The following is a 14,919-nucleotide window of genomic DNA, read 5'->3' as shown; positions in this document are numbered from 1 at the left end:
GGGGGGGGGGGGGTGAGGTGCCGCGAGGTCCCCCCCCCTCCCCCCCGCCGGGGGAAAAAAGGGGGAAAACCCGTAAAAAAAAAAAAAAAAAAAAAAAAAAAAGAAATTAAGAATTGAATGATAGATCTCTAAAGTAAAACTGAACAGTGGTAGGTGTTCTAGAAAAGCAATACACTTTTTGAGAAACAAAATTTCCATTTCTTTTTGATCTGGCTTATCTATTTAATGTTGTGCTGACTTTTATGTCTTAAAAGTCCTCATTAATGCTATATCATAATCGTAAATACACCATCTGCTCACATCTTTCAGAAGGAAATGGGTTCATTGTGTTTGGAACATTGCTTATTGGTACACACTCATGCAGGTGGATGTGAAGGCCAAGGGGATGGGGAAGTTGAAGGAGGAGCAAGTTTCCTTTAAACACCTCTGTCTTGAGTGTTGAATAAAGAGGGTGGTAAAGACAGCTAGTACAATTTCATTCCCGTCTGCTTAATTATGAAATAAGTTGTTGTTAGGTAAAACCTGCAGAGAAAAGTTACCAATAAATTTGGAAAACACAAAAATTGCAGAGATATTTTTAACGTAAATGTATACATTATGCAACATTTAGAAGAGAATTCATATTGTTTCACATATTTTCCTTGGCATATTTGCAGGAAAGTGGCAGAATATTTGTTTTTGAGATAGTTTTAGGATGACTCTCTGTTGTGCATCCCTATTCCTTGCTTTGCTTTCAAATCTTTTCTCTCCATTTTCTCTTTGAGGATAAGTATATTTAGTTTGGTTTCAATAATGGAAACATTTCTTATGGCAGGGAGGGTGTATATGTGTTTTGCTGTAACATTTTCTCTTCTGAGCAAATATTTGGGCTATTGCAGTTATATTAAATGAGCCTCTTGCTGAAATACAGTTCTGTGTAGTATATTTTTGCCAGTGCTCATGTAGGTTTTAAGAAAGAGTTTCCATCAAGAAATCTCTCCTTACGTATTCTTTAAGATAAATTTATAAGATCCTTAAGTCATTGTTTATTTCTTTTCTATTTTCTTTCCACTGGTAGACCACAGAAATGGCCATATGAAATACTTTTCAGAACATTTACTGATAATGATCCTAATCAACTTTCATTAAAGGGAGGTCAAAGGGAAGGAAAAATCAGTACTCAAGGATGCAAAAATCTACATCACCACGTTTGCAGTTGTGACTTAGAGACCTGGGGAAAACGAATCCATGGCCACCGCCTTCTAACTGCACTGGCCAAGACAAAATAATTTGCAAAATTTCTCTCTCTCGCTTTCTTTCTTGTTCGTTCCCTCCCCATCCTCCATAATGTTGGGACCCTTGGGCAGAAAGAAAGCAGTGAGGGTGGTTTCTATTATTGTTTCCAGGGAGATAGTTGCTTTTATGGTCTTTTGGATTGGGATGTTCCCATCTGAGGAAAGGAATTTCTTCCAAGAACCTTGGGTTTTTAGTTACTTAAGTTCAGTTTGTTGTGGACACCACCTTTCAGTGTCAGTGGGATATCACCACCAAGTAAACCCAGCCCTTCTTTCCTCACCAACAGTAATGATGCCAGTGGTGATGACTTCGGGGAAGGTGTATAAACTGTGCATAGAAGCTGTCTCTTCTCTTATGTTACACACTAGCTTTTACCAAAACCAGCACCCCTCAAGAGAATCATCAGACAAGGCCCTGGATGATTTTATTTAGTTATTGCCAAAATCAAACTTTTCTCACAGTACCAGAGTTTTCTTCCTTTGGAATTAAAGAATGCCATTCCTTTGGAAGATGATTTGAAAAGAAAACTTGTCAACATTGTTTGAGCAATGGTGCACATGCTCAGGCAAATTCATTACATCCCAGGGAGTAAGTTCAAGGCACACAACTTATTTGGGGAGGTAGATTTGTTTTAACTGCGCTGTATTATAGGAACATTTCATATAGTCCTAAATATGATTGTTTGCATTTTGGAGTTGGTGATTTCTTCATGTTTCAAAGCTGTGAGAGTAAATCGCCTTGTCTGTCTTTGTGCGCAAGCCCAAAGCTCTAGACAAACTTACACTAGGAAAGTGCAACAATTTCTGAAAACTGTTAATCAGCAGCACAGAGCTGGTGTGATTAAGTTACCTTACCAGAGTGCTTTCAGTAGAAACAGACTTCTTTGAAGATGTCATCTTTAAGCCATGCCCTGTTTTTTATTATGCAGGATTGATCCTGCCTTTCTTAACTCACTGAAGGATTACACTTTGTCATTGCTTTTACTTTCTCATGGCCCTGTCACAACTTAAACCACTCTGCATTGAGACATCTTCCTCACACACAAGCTCCAGTGTCTTCCTCCCACATCCCAGTCCATGGCCACATTCATGTTTTGACTCCTCCGTGGCCCTGGCCCTGTGGCCTGTGCCTTCCTCTGAATGTGCTCCCCAGCTGCACCTGTCATAACCCTGTGCTTGCCTGGGCACACTGCTCCCTGCGGTGACCTTAGGTGCCACCAGCCAATATTATCTGGAAAAGGAAGACATCATTAGCAACTAGGTTTGCCAGTCTGATTGTAATCCCAGGAAAACAGAAAGGGATGAATACAATGAATGGGGGAGCAGACTGCTGATCCCGTAAAGCTGGACTCAGGGAAGCCACAAAACAAGGGCTCCAGTTCTCCATTCCTGACACTGTCGACTCGGCTGCCCAGCATCCTGGGCAAATATGCCTCCTGTCCCAGAACTGGGGGCCTTGCTGACAATTTAAGAAAACTTGGCAGGTCTAAATGCATCTTCACAGGACTGCTTATAAATCATGGGCCTGCTTTATAAAATGTGCTTTTGCTTAGTGACAGGGCTTACTCATGATTGGAAGTCAAGATTCCTTAGAGATTACAGGCTGTCAAGTCTCTTGTTAACTGGATATAAGCATTGGGGGGATTTGTTTTGTTTTGTTTGCACTGCCAGATCCCCAGAGAATGAGAACTGAATAAATTTTCAAGTTCTGAGAATTGTCCCCTTATGACTCCTCTGCCATTCCGACTCCCTCCGTAGAAGATTCAGCGTGAAAGAATCTGGAAGAAAATGTCCTCGACACTAAGACCAGTGCCACTTTCTGGTTGAAAAGTGCCATATTCTCAGGGGCTCCTACTCCCCCAAAGAACAGTGTCTTCATTGTGAGCCAGACAGTATTCTGTACAACAAAAATACGTCATCGATAGATCTCCAAAATAACATCAAAGTAAAAATACTCCATATAAGGGAATTGTTGAGAGCTCTTCAAAAATAAACTCTTCATTTGGACATGGTATAGACAGGTCGAGCATCCCTTGTTTGAAATGCAGGGGATCAGAAGTGTTTTGGATTTCAGATATTTGGGGGGCGATTTTAGAATACTTGAATATCCGTAATGAGATATCTTGGGGATGGGACCCCCCCCCCCCAGTCTAAAGACGAAATTCATTTGTATTTCATACGTAACTCATAGCCTGAAGGTTAATTTATATGACATTTTAAATAATATTGTACATGAAACAAAGTTTATATACATTAAACCATCAGGAAGCAAAGGTGTCAGGTGTAGAATTTTCTACTGTGACATTCATGTCAGTGCTCAAAATGTTTGGGATTTTTGGATTTCAGATTTTGGATTTTCAGAGTAGGGATGTCCAGACTGTAGTAGGCTCTTGTTAATGGTTTATTGAGTCAGTGAGTAAATTAATACATCAAACTTGAGTACTGTTAATTAATGGCTGTTGGAATAATGTACATATTCCCTAACTTCCCATTTCAATACTTTTTCTACTGTACTTTGTAAATACATCCTCCCCTTAAACAGTTCTATAAAATAAGTATAAATGCATCTACAATTACACAAGAGGCCTCAATATACCACTAAGTACACACACACACACACACACACCATGTAATGTAAAAATTGTGACCCCGAATATATCCTAAATCTGACCCATCTTAAACATATGTATACAGATAAAATAGTTTGTAATAGCTTTGATGAGTTAATGTTCCATATTTTTCTTGAAAAATTTCCCATAAGGGAAACAAGAACTGAACTACACTTAATGTACACCACACTCTGCCTATCAGAAACTGTTTAATCAGAACATCTCCTTGATGGGGTTATTTGTCTGTGAACATCCTGCTTCCTTGTCCATTTCTCATAAATGGGTTCCTCATTTTGAAGGAATGGGAAAGATAAATAAAGTTGCCCACCAGTCTGAGACTGATCCAAAGAGCTGAGAATGAAGACAGAGTCAAGAACTGTCTCTGCCAACAGCCTAGATTGTGTGACCAAGGATGGGGTCCAATCTGTTGCAAGTATATCTAAATTTGTTATATCATTATTTTTATTTTCAGAGTCACACATCAGTAAAAAATTATTTCAACTGTCTTTGCATGTACACACATTTCCAAATATCCCCAAAGAAGCAGTGTGTTTTTAGTTTAAAAAAGGAAAATGAAACTTTATTTGAATTCTAACTTTTAAATCAGATTTGCAGCTTTATAGTGCTAACATACTTTTATGGTAGAATTGAACTTTCGTGACACTAGTGAGTGACAAAGAATATAATTCTATATGTGTTGAAATGTGTTTCGATTATTTCTAATGCAACGATGGGTAGTAATAAACTATCCTATGCTTGTACAACAGGCTTGAATGACAGCCTCAGGTATCCTTAACTGCCAAAGAGTTACTAAATCAAATTCGGTAATGAAAGAAAACAGAAGCACAAGGGTGAAAAGAGGCTCCCCTAAATTTTGTTTTTATTTAAATGATGCTACAAAACAAATTCCTCTGTTTAGCCAAAGACTAGTTCTTGGGCATTTATTACTCTAAAAGCCACTGGAATGGAGTATAGCACCTCTGGATTATTTATGGTAAACTGTTGTAAACTGTAGAGGGGCTTAGACAACTGTGCTGTCCAAGAAGATGGCTGCTAGTCATGTGTGTATGTTTAACTTAATTAAAGTTAAGTGTGTACTAAAGTTCCTCAGCTGATTAGCCACATTTCAAGCTGTCAATCGGCCGGTGTGTTCAGCGGTGCCATATTGAGCAGTACAGATTGGGAACATTCTCTACATTGTAGAAAGCACTGCTGCTAACTCAACCAGTGTAGCTGATGCTCCTGAGAAGGCGCTCTAATTGACGATGGCTTCTTACACACATGGATTTGGGAGGCTTTTTTGGAATTGCATTTTAGTACATAGTGGACAATACCACTTACTATGTTAAACACTATATAAAATTTTATTGTTTATAGTTTTCCTTTTTTCATGCCAAAATTGTTAGCACAATTTTACCAAGATCCTATAATATCTAAAAGACTTTCAAATTGGTTGCTATAGCTTTTCAAAATGTGTGCAGCTCATGTGGCAGTTCTCAAGGCTTCTACAGATTTGGGGTCCATTTAAGAAAACATAGGAGACAGTCATATTCAGCACTTAGTACTCCTGAGACTAGATGTTTTGACAGATTACAAGAAAAATAAAATATTTATAAAAATTATTAAGGTTTTCACAGGATACATGTTGTTCTAATATTTAGATATTAGAATGAATCCTGACTTAATATTCTCATTTACATTGGTATGCTTTAGTTAGTATTTCTTTAAAATTATGCTATTTGGTAATGGCATCATTAGTGTACTCTAAGGTTGTTTTATTAACGTTACATATCCGAGATATAACAAAAAGTTTTTGTTTTGTTGTAAACAGGGAGCAGGGAGTGCTCCTGAAACCTTAGAGAAAGGGTTCTTTCTTCTCATTGTGTTCCTGTGGGAAGGGATTTCAGAAATTTTTGTCGGACACTTTTCCATCACTTGCCAGCTGTGTTCTGCATGGCTGAGTGTTGCTCAGGCCCCAGTTGATAGGGAACCCCAGTAGAGCTTCAGAAGAAAAATGTCTGCAGCTTAGTGGTAGTTCTCAAAGCAGCAGCATCTGTCTGCTCTGGGAGACTGTTAGAAATGCAGACTCTGGGGCCCACTCCTCACCCTCCAAATCCAGGTGTCTTCGGGAGCGGCGTTGGCAAACTTTGACCAGCACCATCATCACCCGGAGTACTGGTTAGAACCCAGATCCTTTGGCCCCTGCCCCAGAGTTTGTTCAGTTTATGATGGGGTATGATTCCGATTGCTCTGATTCCTCTAGAATTTTGTTTGTTAATGCTGAAAAGACCATCCACAATGATGCTGCAGCTGCGGGAACAGGGACCTCCCTTTGAAAACCACTGCTCTAGGGGGGACCTGGGACTCATACTTGGTTGCACAGTGAAATCACCTGCTGAGCTTCCCAAAAAACCTGACCTGTGGGTCTCACCTTCAGGGATACTGAATTAAATGGCAATGATAAGTCATGAGTATTGAGGTTTTTTAAAAGCTCCCCTGGAGATTATAATATACAGCTAGATTTGAGAAACCCAATCTGTTTAATGCATGTTTCATGCTCAGAGCTGCCACTGGGAGAGAAGCAAAATTGCATCACAGCCACCCCCTGGATGACTCTGGACGAAGCTGGACTATTTCTCTGGGGTTCAGAGTAAGCACACCCACATCTGTAGTGTTTGTCCCCCATCCTCCACATGTAAGATCTTCACAGCCCTGAGACTAACTTGAGGAACCATTCCACAAATATTCCTGGAGTCTCTGCTAGGAATCAGGCCCTGTTCTAGTTGCTGGGGACACACCATTGAATAAACTCATGAAACTTACATTTTACTTTCACTCTTAAAGTTAAAATAACTGCTTTATGGATTGCATGTGTGTATGAGAATATTTAAAATATATGCACGGTGCATAAATACATATGCATACACATACACACACTCTGCATAGAGAATGTCTCTCACCAAAGTGTTTATCTACCTCCTATGCCAGGCTACTCCTAATAGAGAATTTTGATGTTGCTCAATTAACTCCCTCAGATCTGCATATGAACTTGACATCCCAGATGAAATTTGGAATGCCTGTGTATGTGCACCAAAAGTGCCCAGTCTATTATTTGCCAATTGCCATTCCAAAATGGGTAGAGAGGCATAATTGAAACTTTTAATGGCTAGCATCTGCTCAATCTTCTCTTCCTCCCTTCTCTCCATCTCTCTCGAGTCTTCCTCCCCACCCACCTCCCACCCCTCATTTCAAAACCCTCCTTCCTAGCTTCTCTCCAACCCTGTGTGCAATCCTATTCCCTTTTCACACCAGCAGGCTCTCAAAATCCCCTCTGCTCCCCGGGGAAAGCCTGGAAGATCTGAGACCTCCTGCCCAGAAGTGGTTGACAATGTAGTGTTTTCATTCGAATGCAAATTTGTCTCTGGATAAGATTCAAGGAAAGTGCTTTCCCCTCCAACTGTCTCTCCAGCTCCTCCCCAGCCCTTGTTGTCTTTTGTGTTCTTGTAAATAAATGAGAGGCGAATGGCTTTCAATTTGAAGACACAGCTGCAGGGGGCTCTTAAAGGGAGCTAGAGAGAGAAAGATGCTGAAAGATTGGGCGCCCAGTGTTAAAATCTAGAAAAGGGAGGCTTTTTTAGTGTTCTCATTTCCAATTGCTCTAATTCCTCTAGAAATTTTTTAATGCTGAAAAGACGAAGCAAATTCATTCTGACTTAATATTTTTCCCTCCGTTTAACTTTTCGTTGTCCAAAAAGAAGAATCCACGCGACAATCGCAACAAAGAAGTATGTTTATTCTTGATGCTCTCCAGATAAGTTTGTAACTCGGCCAATCTCGGAGGTAGAAAGTGTATCCAATGAAATGACCTGGGGCAAGGGTGGGGAGTGCGGGGACGGAAAAAGATTTACTGCCCGAATTTCTCATTAAAACTAACAGATCGTGATTGCGACCAGGGAGATCATGATTGCCCTGTCGGGGGGCCTTTAAAAATCTTTATGTGACAAATGCGATGCTTCTGCTATTCCCAAAATAACATCGACATGTAAGCAAACACAGGTCTCATTTGTCAAACGTGACTTCCCTCCAGTAGTCAGCTGGCCTGTGCCAGTGTCAGGACAAGAAATCCGCCCCAGGAGAGTCTAGGGCGCAGGTTCGCGTCCAGTCCTGAGCACAGCTGGGCTCGCAGAGCCGCCGGGCACCCGCGGCATCCCCGGTGTGCCCCTACTCTCGGGGCCGGGCTGGGCCGGGTGGGCCGTGTGGGCCGTGTGCTTCTCCCTCGCTAAGTGCGCGTGTTCTCTCCTCTCCCGGGCACAGGGCACGACCAGCCGCGCCGGCCACCTGGCGGGGCCCGAGCCCGCGCCGCCGCCGCCGCCGCCGCCGCGGGAGCCGTTTGCGCCCAGCCTGGGCAGCGCCTTCCACCTGCCCGACGCGCCGCCTACCGCCGCCGCCGCCGCCGCGCTCTACTACTCCAGCTCCACGCTGCCCGCGCCGCCGCGCGGGGGCTCCCCACTGGCCGCGCCCCAGGGCGGCTCACCCACCAAGCTGCAGCGCGGCGGCTCGGCCCCCGAGGGCGCCACCTACGCCGCGCCGCGCGGCTCCTCGCCCAAGCAGTCGCCCAGCCGCCTGGCCAAGTCCTACAGCACCAGCTCGCCCATCAACATCGTCGTGTCCTCGGCCGGCCTGTCCCCGATCCGCGTGACCTCGCCCCCCACCGTGCAGTCCACCATCTCCTCCTCGCCCATCCACCAGCTGAGCTCCACCATCGGCACGTACGCCACCCTGTCGCCCACCAAGCGCCTGGTCCACGCGTCCGAGCAGTACAGCAAGCACTCGCAGGAGCTGTATGCCACGGCCACCCTCCAGAGGCCGGGCAGCCTGGCAGGTAAAGGCTCGCTGCCACCTGGCGCGGCTCACCTGGGCGCGTGGCGGGGGCGCGGAGGCAGCAGCCGGCTAGAGCAGAAGCGAAGCCGGGAGCGCTGTCGGCCAGGTTGCAGTAGTGACAGGAGATAGAGAACGCCAGGGCTTCCCTGGAACAAGTCAGTATCTTGCCTACAGTTTGTCAGTGACTTCTCTTGGGGAGTAATGTGGTGTCTCAATCTCTAACACCTGTCTCACTCTCTTCTCTCCTCTCTTCTCTCTCTGCCCTCGCCCCAGTCTAAAGACTAAATCATAAAAGTAATACACATTTAGGAAAGCATTCCGTAGACCGGTTGATGGTATCCAGAAAAAAGCAAAACAAGTAACATTTGCAATATTGACAGGGTCACCTTTAGTTGTCTACATGTCTACATTTCATTGTGGAAAAAGTAAGGGATTTTCCCAGATTAGATGTTCAGCTTACATAGTTTTCAATGATAGTAGGGAAATAACGAATAATGAATTGCCTTGAATTATTACCCTTTTGTTTTGGCTTGAATTTATTTACATCTTTGCTAAATTAGTTATTGGGAAAACTAATGGACTCTCCCATACCTGCCATTGGATATACTTGGGTCCTAACACTTGGGACAAAGTCAGCAATGATGCAGTCCCTTGAATTTGTACCTGCTTTATTACAGGGAGGGAGGGGCTGGGTTGGGGGAGACAAACCTGCTTTCCTCTGCCAATTTAGAGGAGGTGACATTTCTGTGGTCGTTATGCCCGTCAGCGACCAGGCTGAGCTGGTGCCTCTCTGCTGTTAGCACCATATGCTCAGCTTAAACAAGACACCATGATTGAAAGACTAATGTTTTGTCTTCTGAAACACCTGACAACTAACCCGGATTTATTGTGAATTTTTTTCCCTTATAGAAGTATTTGGTAATTGTGTCACTCTAGTAACAGATGCTGTGCTCATATGCTTCCTTTCTTGACACAAATAGATGACTGTGAAGATAAATAGGATTAAAAAAAAGGAACTTGTTGCATGCACAAGGCAGGTGGCCAAGGGCTTCTTTAATTCAGCACAGTTAATTGCCAGTGTGGACTGGCCTGGCCTAACAGGATTCAGGCTGGAGTGCCGCTGCCCACAAAATTGTGCTAGCTACATTCACTGAAATGAAAATATTCTCTCACTCACCGCCTCTCTCTCTTAAATAGAATTTTTGAGGTAGACAATTATTAGTGCCAACCAAGTGCGAGTACCAAAATCTTTATGCTATAGGGACTCAGGAGTAGCGATCTGCTTAGAAAAGGGGGCGGGGGAACATGTACTGAAACTTCATGTATATGATTCTGTAAAATAAGTTACCAGATCATGTCAAGAAGTGGGAGATGGGTGGAGTTTTTATGAGACTCTATGACACCCTTCTCAGCCATGCCCACCACCACAGAGAAGAGCAGACTGAGGCGCCGGGAGTCCAGGTGGCCTACTACAGGCCATTTCATTTCTTATACTTACCTCATGAAAGAAATCAATAGTCTCAGCTTCCAGTTCTTTCTCACACGGGTGATATGTGTAGACTTTGCATGTTCTACTCTATCATTTCAGTAGCAATCGAGAGGGTGACCACATGGCTGACGATACCTGTGGAGAGATTAGGGGAGGGTGAATGGAGCTGAATAGAGCCAACAGCTCCTATCATTGTGTCTAAGAAGGGGCTGTAAAAGTACATTGTAAAAATAACTTGTGTTGCACTTGGGTTACACTGTGGCCCAGGTAAGGTATAAGGGACAAACCCTATGCTTCTGAGAGATTAGGAATATTGGAACTCCGAGACCCCCATGCCTTATTTGGTTTGCTTGATACCATTTGAGGTGTTGTGAAGTTGGGAGCTACTTGGTTTGCTAGTTGAAAGAGCACAGTTAGGTCACGATGGCAAAACAGCTTTTGGAATTTCGGGGTTGTGATTTTAGAGATTTGTCACTGATGACTAGGAAGGGTAGATAAAGGATAAGTAGTGACTTTCACTAATTCATCATTCTGTACACACACACACACACACACACACACACACACACACAGAGTCTCACTCTGTTCGTTGCCCAGGCTGGAGTGCAGTGGTGCGATCTTGGTTCACTGCAACATCCACCTCCTGGGTTCAAGCAATTCTCCTGCCTCAGCCTCCCAATAGCTGGGATTACAGGCGCCTGCCCCTATACCTAGCTAATTTTTGTATGTTTTGTAGAGACTGGGTTTCACCATGTTGGCCAGGCCAGTCTCAACCTCCTGACCTCAAGTGATCTGCTCGCTTTGGCCTCCCAAAGTGCTGGGATTATAGGCCTAAGCCACCGCACGTGGCCACCTTCAATAATTACCTTTAAGCACCTTTTATGTACTGCCACTGATTTAGATCCCAGGGATGAAGTATCAGCCCAAATCCCTGGCCTTGTTTCAAATGAGGAAGACAGAAAATTATCAAAATACTTTTGATAGATGGCCAGGGAAGGTTCTAATTAGGAAGTGACTTTTTAATATATATATTAATATATATATATTTTGTTTTAGATTCAGGGGGTACCTCTCTGGGTTTGTTAGCTGGGTATATTGCATGATGCTGAGGTTTGGGGTACAGTTGATCCTGTCACCCAGGTACTGAGCATAGTACCCAGTAGTTTGTTTTTGGGTTTCCAGTGATGACATTAGTTAGTACACAGTACTTATACAGAAGGTAACTTTGAATCTGTCCTCACATAGGTGAGTGAGCTGGCCCTATGACTATCTGGGAGAAGGTTTTCTAAGCAGAAGGAACAGCAAGTCCAAGGGCTTATAAATGGGGGTGTGTCTGATATGTTTGCTGAGTAGCAAGGAGACCAGGGGGTTAATCAGAGAGAACAAGAGCAAACACGTGACTTGAGGTCAGCGAGGTGGGAGTGGAAGGCCAAGTCTGAGAGGCCTTGTACTTTAGATATGTTACATAAATAATATACTTTACATATGTTACATAAATAATTACATACATTACATAAATAATGTAACATATGTAAAGTACCAGCACGTTTTCTGGCTCAATAGAAGTTAACTCGTATTAACCTAAGTAGTACCTACCATACTACCTTGGGTGTGCAAGGAAGAAGTCATCCATCTTTGCTTCAGACATAGAGCAGGTTTATTGAATCCCAAAACATGTCAGTGTCTGTGTTGGGCATATGCAGATAAGTGAGGCATAACCCCTGGTTTCAAGAGACCTACTTTCAGACTGGACACAGGACTGGTCAGTTTTAAACCCAGTGCAGAGTGAAATAGAAGCTAGTTACTATGGGAGCATGCTAGCGGAGCATCTTGCAGTGGGGTTCAGTGTGCACCCGGCATGCTTCCTCGATGAGGTGGTCCCAGAGCAAAGCTGTAAAGGAGCCACTAGAAAAAACAGCCAGAACAAAGTCAGAGTTGAGAGGGTGTGTGTGGGGTGCAGGAAGGCAGGGGAAGATAACCGGCGGCTGAGTGTTTCTTGAGCAAAGACAGAGTGGTAGGAGTGGTGAAACATGAAGGTGCAGAGGGAGGTAAGGCTGCTGCATCCCACCGTAACGGGCTTAGCATTTTATCCGTCCAGCAGACAACTGACATGGTCATATTTGCTTGTTAGAAACTTTGTTCTGGGAAGTATGTGGAGGCCGAAATTACAAAGAAAAAATGGGCAGGGAATCACTTTCAGGGAGGAACCACTGAAATAGTCCTCCATTGCTTCTTAAAGCTCGTTCTTGTTTGTTTTGAAATGGGACAGTACAAAAATTATCACTTATAAATGGTTGAGAAAAAAGGCTAGTCAGCGACATAACCTACTTTTTCTATTTTTTCCTGACCCAAAGTTTGATTTAATTTTTTATAAATTAAGAATTAAATGTATTATTTTAAGAAATCTCATGTAGTCTCCAGCAACGTAATGAGGCAGACATGATTTTTACCCCCATTCTACAGATTTGAAAACGAGAATGTTTGCCCAAACAGTACCCTTGCCCAAAGTTACTTGTCTAGAAATGACAGGGTTGTGATTTGAACCTACGTCACTTTGACCCCAGAATCTCTGTAGTCTTAAATATACGTGATGCATAGTTAGAGGTAGTATATTTTTGTGTCAGTGGAGAAAAACACGAAGGATGTAGAAATGCAATATAAGTTTTCAGCTTATTTAAGTGACTCATGATTTTAAAGAAAGTAATAATAATATCTTAAAAAATTGTCAACATCCTATTGAATGTGTGACTGTAACTTCATCGGTACCAATTTTTGTTCACTTTTACAAAGAAAATAACATAATCCTTTCACTTTGGGGATTTATAGCTAAATTAATCCTGTTTTGAAAAGAAATACGAGTTGTAAATATGCATTAAAGTTAAGTCAAACATCAGAAACTTATTTTGAGGTAAAATTGAAATGAATGAAATGGAGATTCTTAACCAATGATTTTCATCAAAATTGACCTAATATGGAGAGGAATTTGGTCAAGGCATGTTTAACTTGTCCCCCATTCAAATGGACCTAAAACTCAGTATTTAGAGTGGATCGTGCACTGTAAACGCTGAATCTTTACTGTTTAGAGATTTCAGACCCATTCCCTGACTGGTTAAGGCTTCCAGGTACACTTTATATAAGGAAGAAAAAAGAAAAAAAAAGAGTGTAATCCTAGATGAAAGCTTTGCAGTCTCTGCGGTGAGGTTCTCAAAGGAAATGTGAAGTCTACTAGGGTAATGAGTGAGTTTGTTTCGGCCAGGGCTCCTGGGATGGGGTCAAAATGCAACTTGGTATCTGGCTCCTGCTGCTCCTTTCAATTCATTTTGGAAAGCTAATCTTCCTGTGCCGTGGACAAGCATTGCACAGTTCTCGTGAACATTCTGCTCATTCTAGTGCTAGATATTTAGATTTTCCCACCATCACTTAAAAAAAAAAAAATTCCAGTGTAGATTTACTAATTAGAATATGATCAACCTGTGATGTCAATCAACTTTTAACCTTATAAAGGTGGTTAAGGCTGATTTGCTCTCAACTGGAGCTTCCAAGGATTCTTTCGAACTAGACCTGGGCACTCTCCTAATGACAAGGACTCATTGCCTTCCCTTCTGGCCATGCCTCGGGGCTCCAGCCCCTTCCTCATAAGCATTAGGAACCCAGTGCCTGCACCGGCCATCTTTAGAATCAATGTAATATGGGTCTCCCTTCTGCGTGGTGCATTCTTGCATCCTACACCCCCACACACTTGGGGAGTGCAGGCTGATTTCCACACACCAACCATCTCCTGCTTCCACCAACAAAGCAGTTCTTCAGCCAGCCACTTACCCTCTGGAATTCTGGGACCCCATGTTATAGTAGGGAATCCATACCTCAGTGGCTTCGTGCAAGCTCATCTCTCTGGAATTCCTCACCTCCCAGGAAGGCAGACATGAAACCTCTTCAGCAAACCTTCCATCCTCTGTACATATCAAGCCCAGTCTAATAGCGTTCATCGGCCTACAGGTCTGGAGCTCACAGAAATGGTAATCAAACATTTCTTTTGTACATTCATTTGATATAGCACCTCTATTCAGCTTACCTTCATATCCAGTTTCTATCCAACTGATGTCTAGGTCAAACTGAAGTGGAAACAGTGCAATTTTAACACTCCCATATGGCAAGTTAGTGCCTAAGCCCAGAACTAAGAGTTGGGATGGCTAGGTGGCCCAAAAGGTCTTCCTGGTGTCTTTCATTTTTGTTTCCTTCACAGAAGCTAATACCTACCCTTCTTTTCCTACCTCATAACAGCCTTGTAAATCAAATGGCGGTAAACAGACCCTTTTTTTGTTCTTTGGTAGGAAAGTGGCATCTTTGTATAGAATTCTGTGAAAGCTTTTCTAATATTATTGATATTTATATGATTCTGATTATGCTTTAACTGAGAAAATGTGCCCTAAAAAAATGAAAACTATCTAAGATAATTGTTCAAGATGGCATCCTCTGCCCACTCATTGTTTCCCCTATTTCCCAGACACCTCAAAAAATAAAAGTACAGGAATACAATAGGGAATGAAGTCACAAAAGAGACAAAACACAGAGGCTAGGCGCAGTGGCTCACACCTGTAATCCCAGCACTTTAGGCTGGGGGGGAGGGGCAGATCATGAGGTCAGGAGTTCGAGACCAGCCTGACCA

The 14,919-nt window shown here is 42.9% G+C and overlaps 1 protein-coding gene across 7 annotated transcripts in view; it reads left to right on the top strand.

Moving 5' to 3' along the window:
* Positions 1 to 14,919, top strand: part of CTNND2 (catenin delta 2) — a 928,994-nt gene that overhangs the window by 514,500 nt on the left and 399,575 nt on the right. For 3 of the 7 annotated variants that reach the window (XM_025387608.1, XM_025387606.1, XM_025387609.1), the window contains one exon: positions 8,198 to 8,765. The exons of 3 other annotated variants lie outside the window; for them this stretch is intronic. In XM_025387608.1, the coding sequence (XP_025243393.1) occupies positions 8,198 to 8,765 (568 nt within the window). Of the gene's footprint in view, positions 1 to 8,197; positions 8,920 to 14,919 lie in introns of those variants that run through there. One more of the 7 variants, XM_025387613.1, reaches the window with a different exon arrangement.

This window comes from Theropithecus gelada, chromosome 6 (genome assembly GCF_003255815.1).
Source record: "Theropithecus gelada isolate Dixy chromosome 6, Tgel_1.0, whole genome shotgun sequence".
NCBI classification, from domain to species: domain Eukaryota; kingdom Metazoa; phylum Chordata; class Mammalia; order Primates; family Cercopithecidae; genus Theropithecus; species Theropithecus gelada.
Note: the sequence above shows the minus strand (reverse complement) of the source record. Positions and strands in the feature narration are given on the sequence as shown.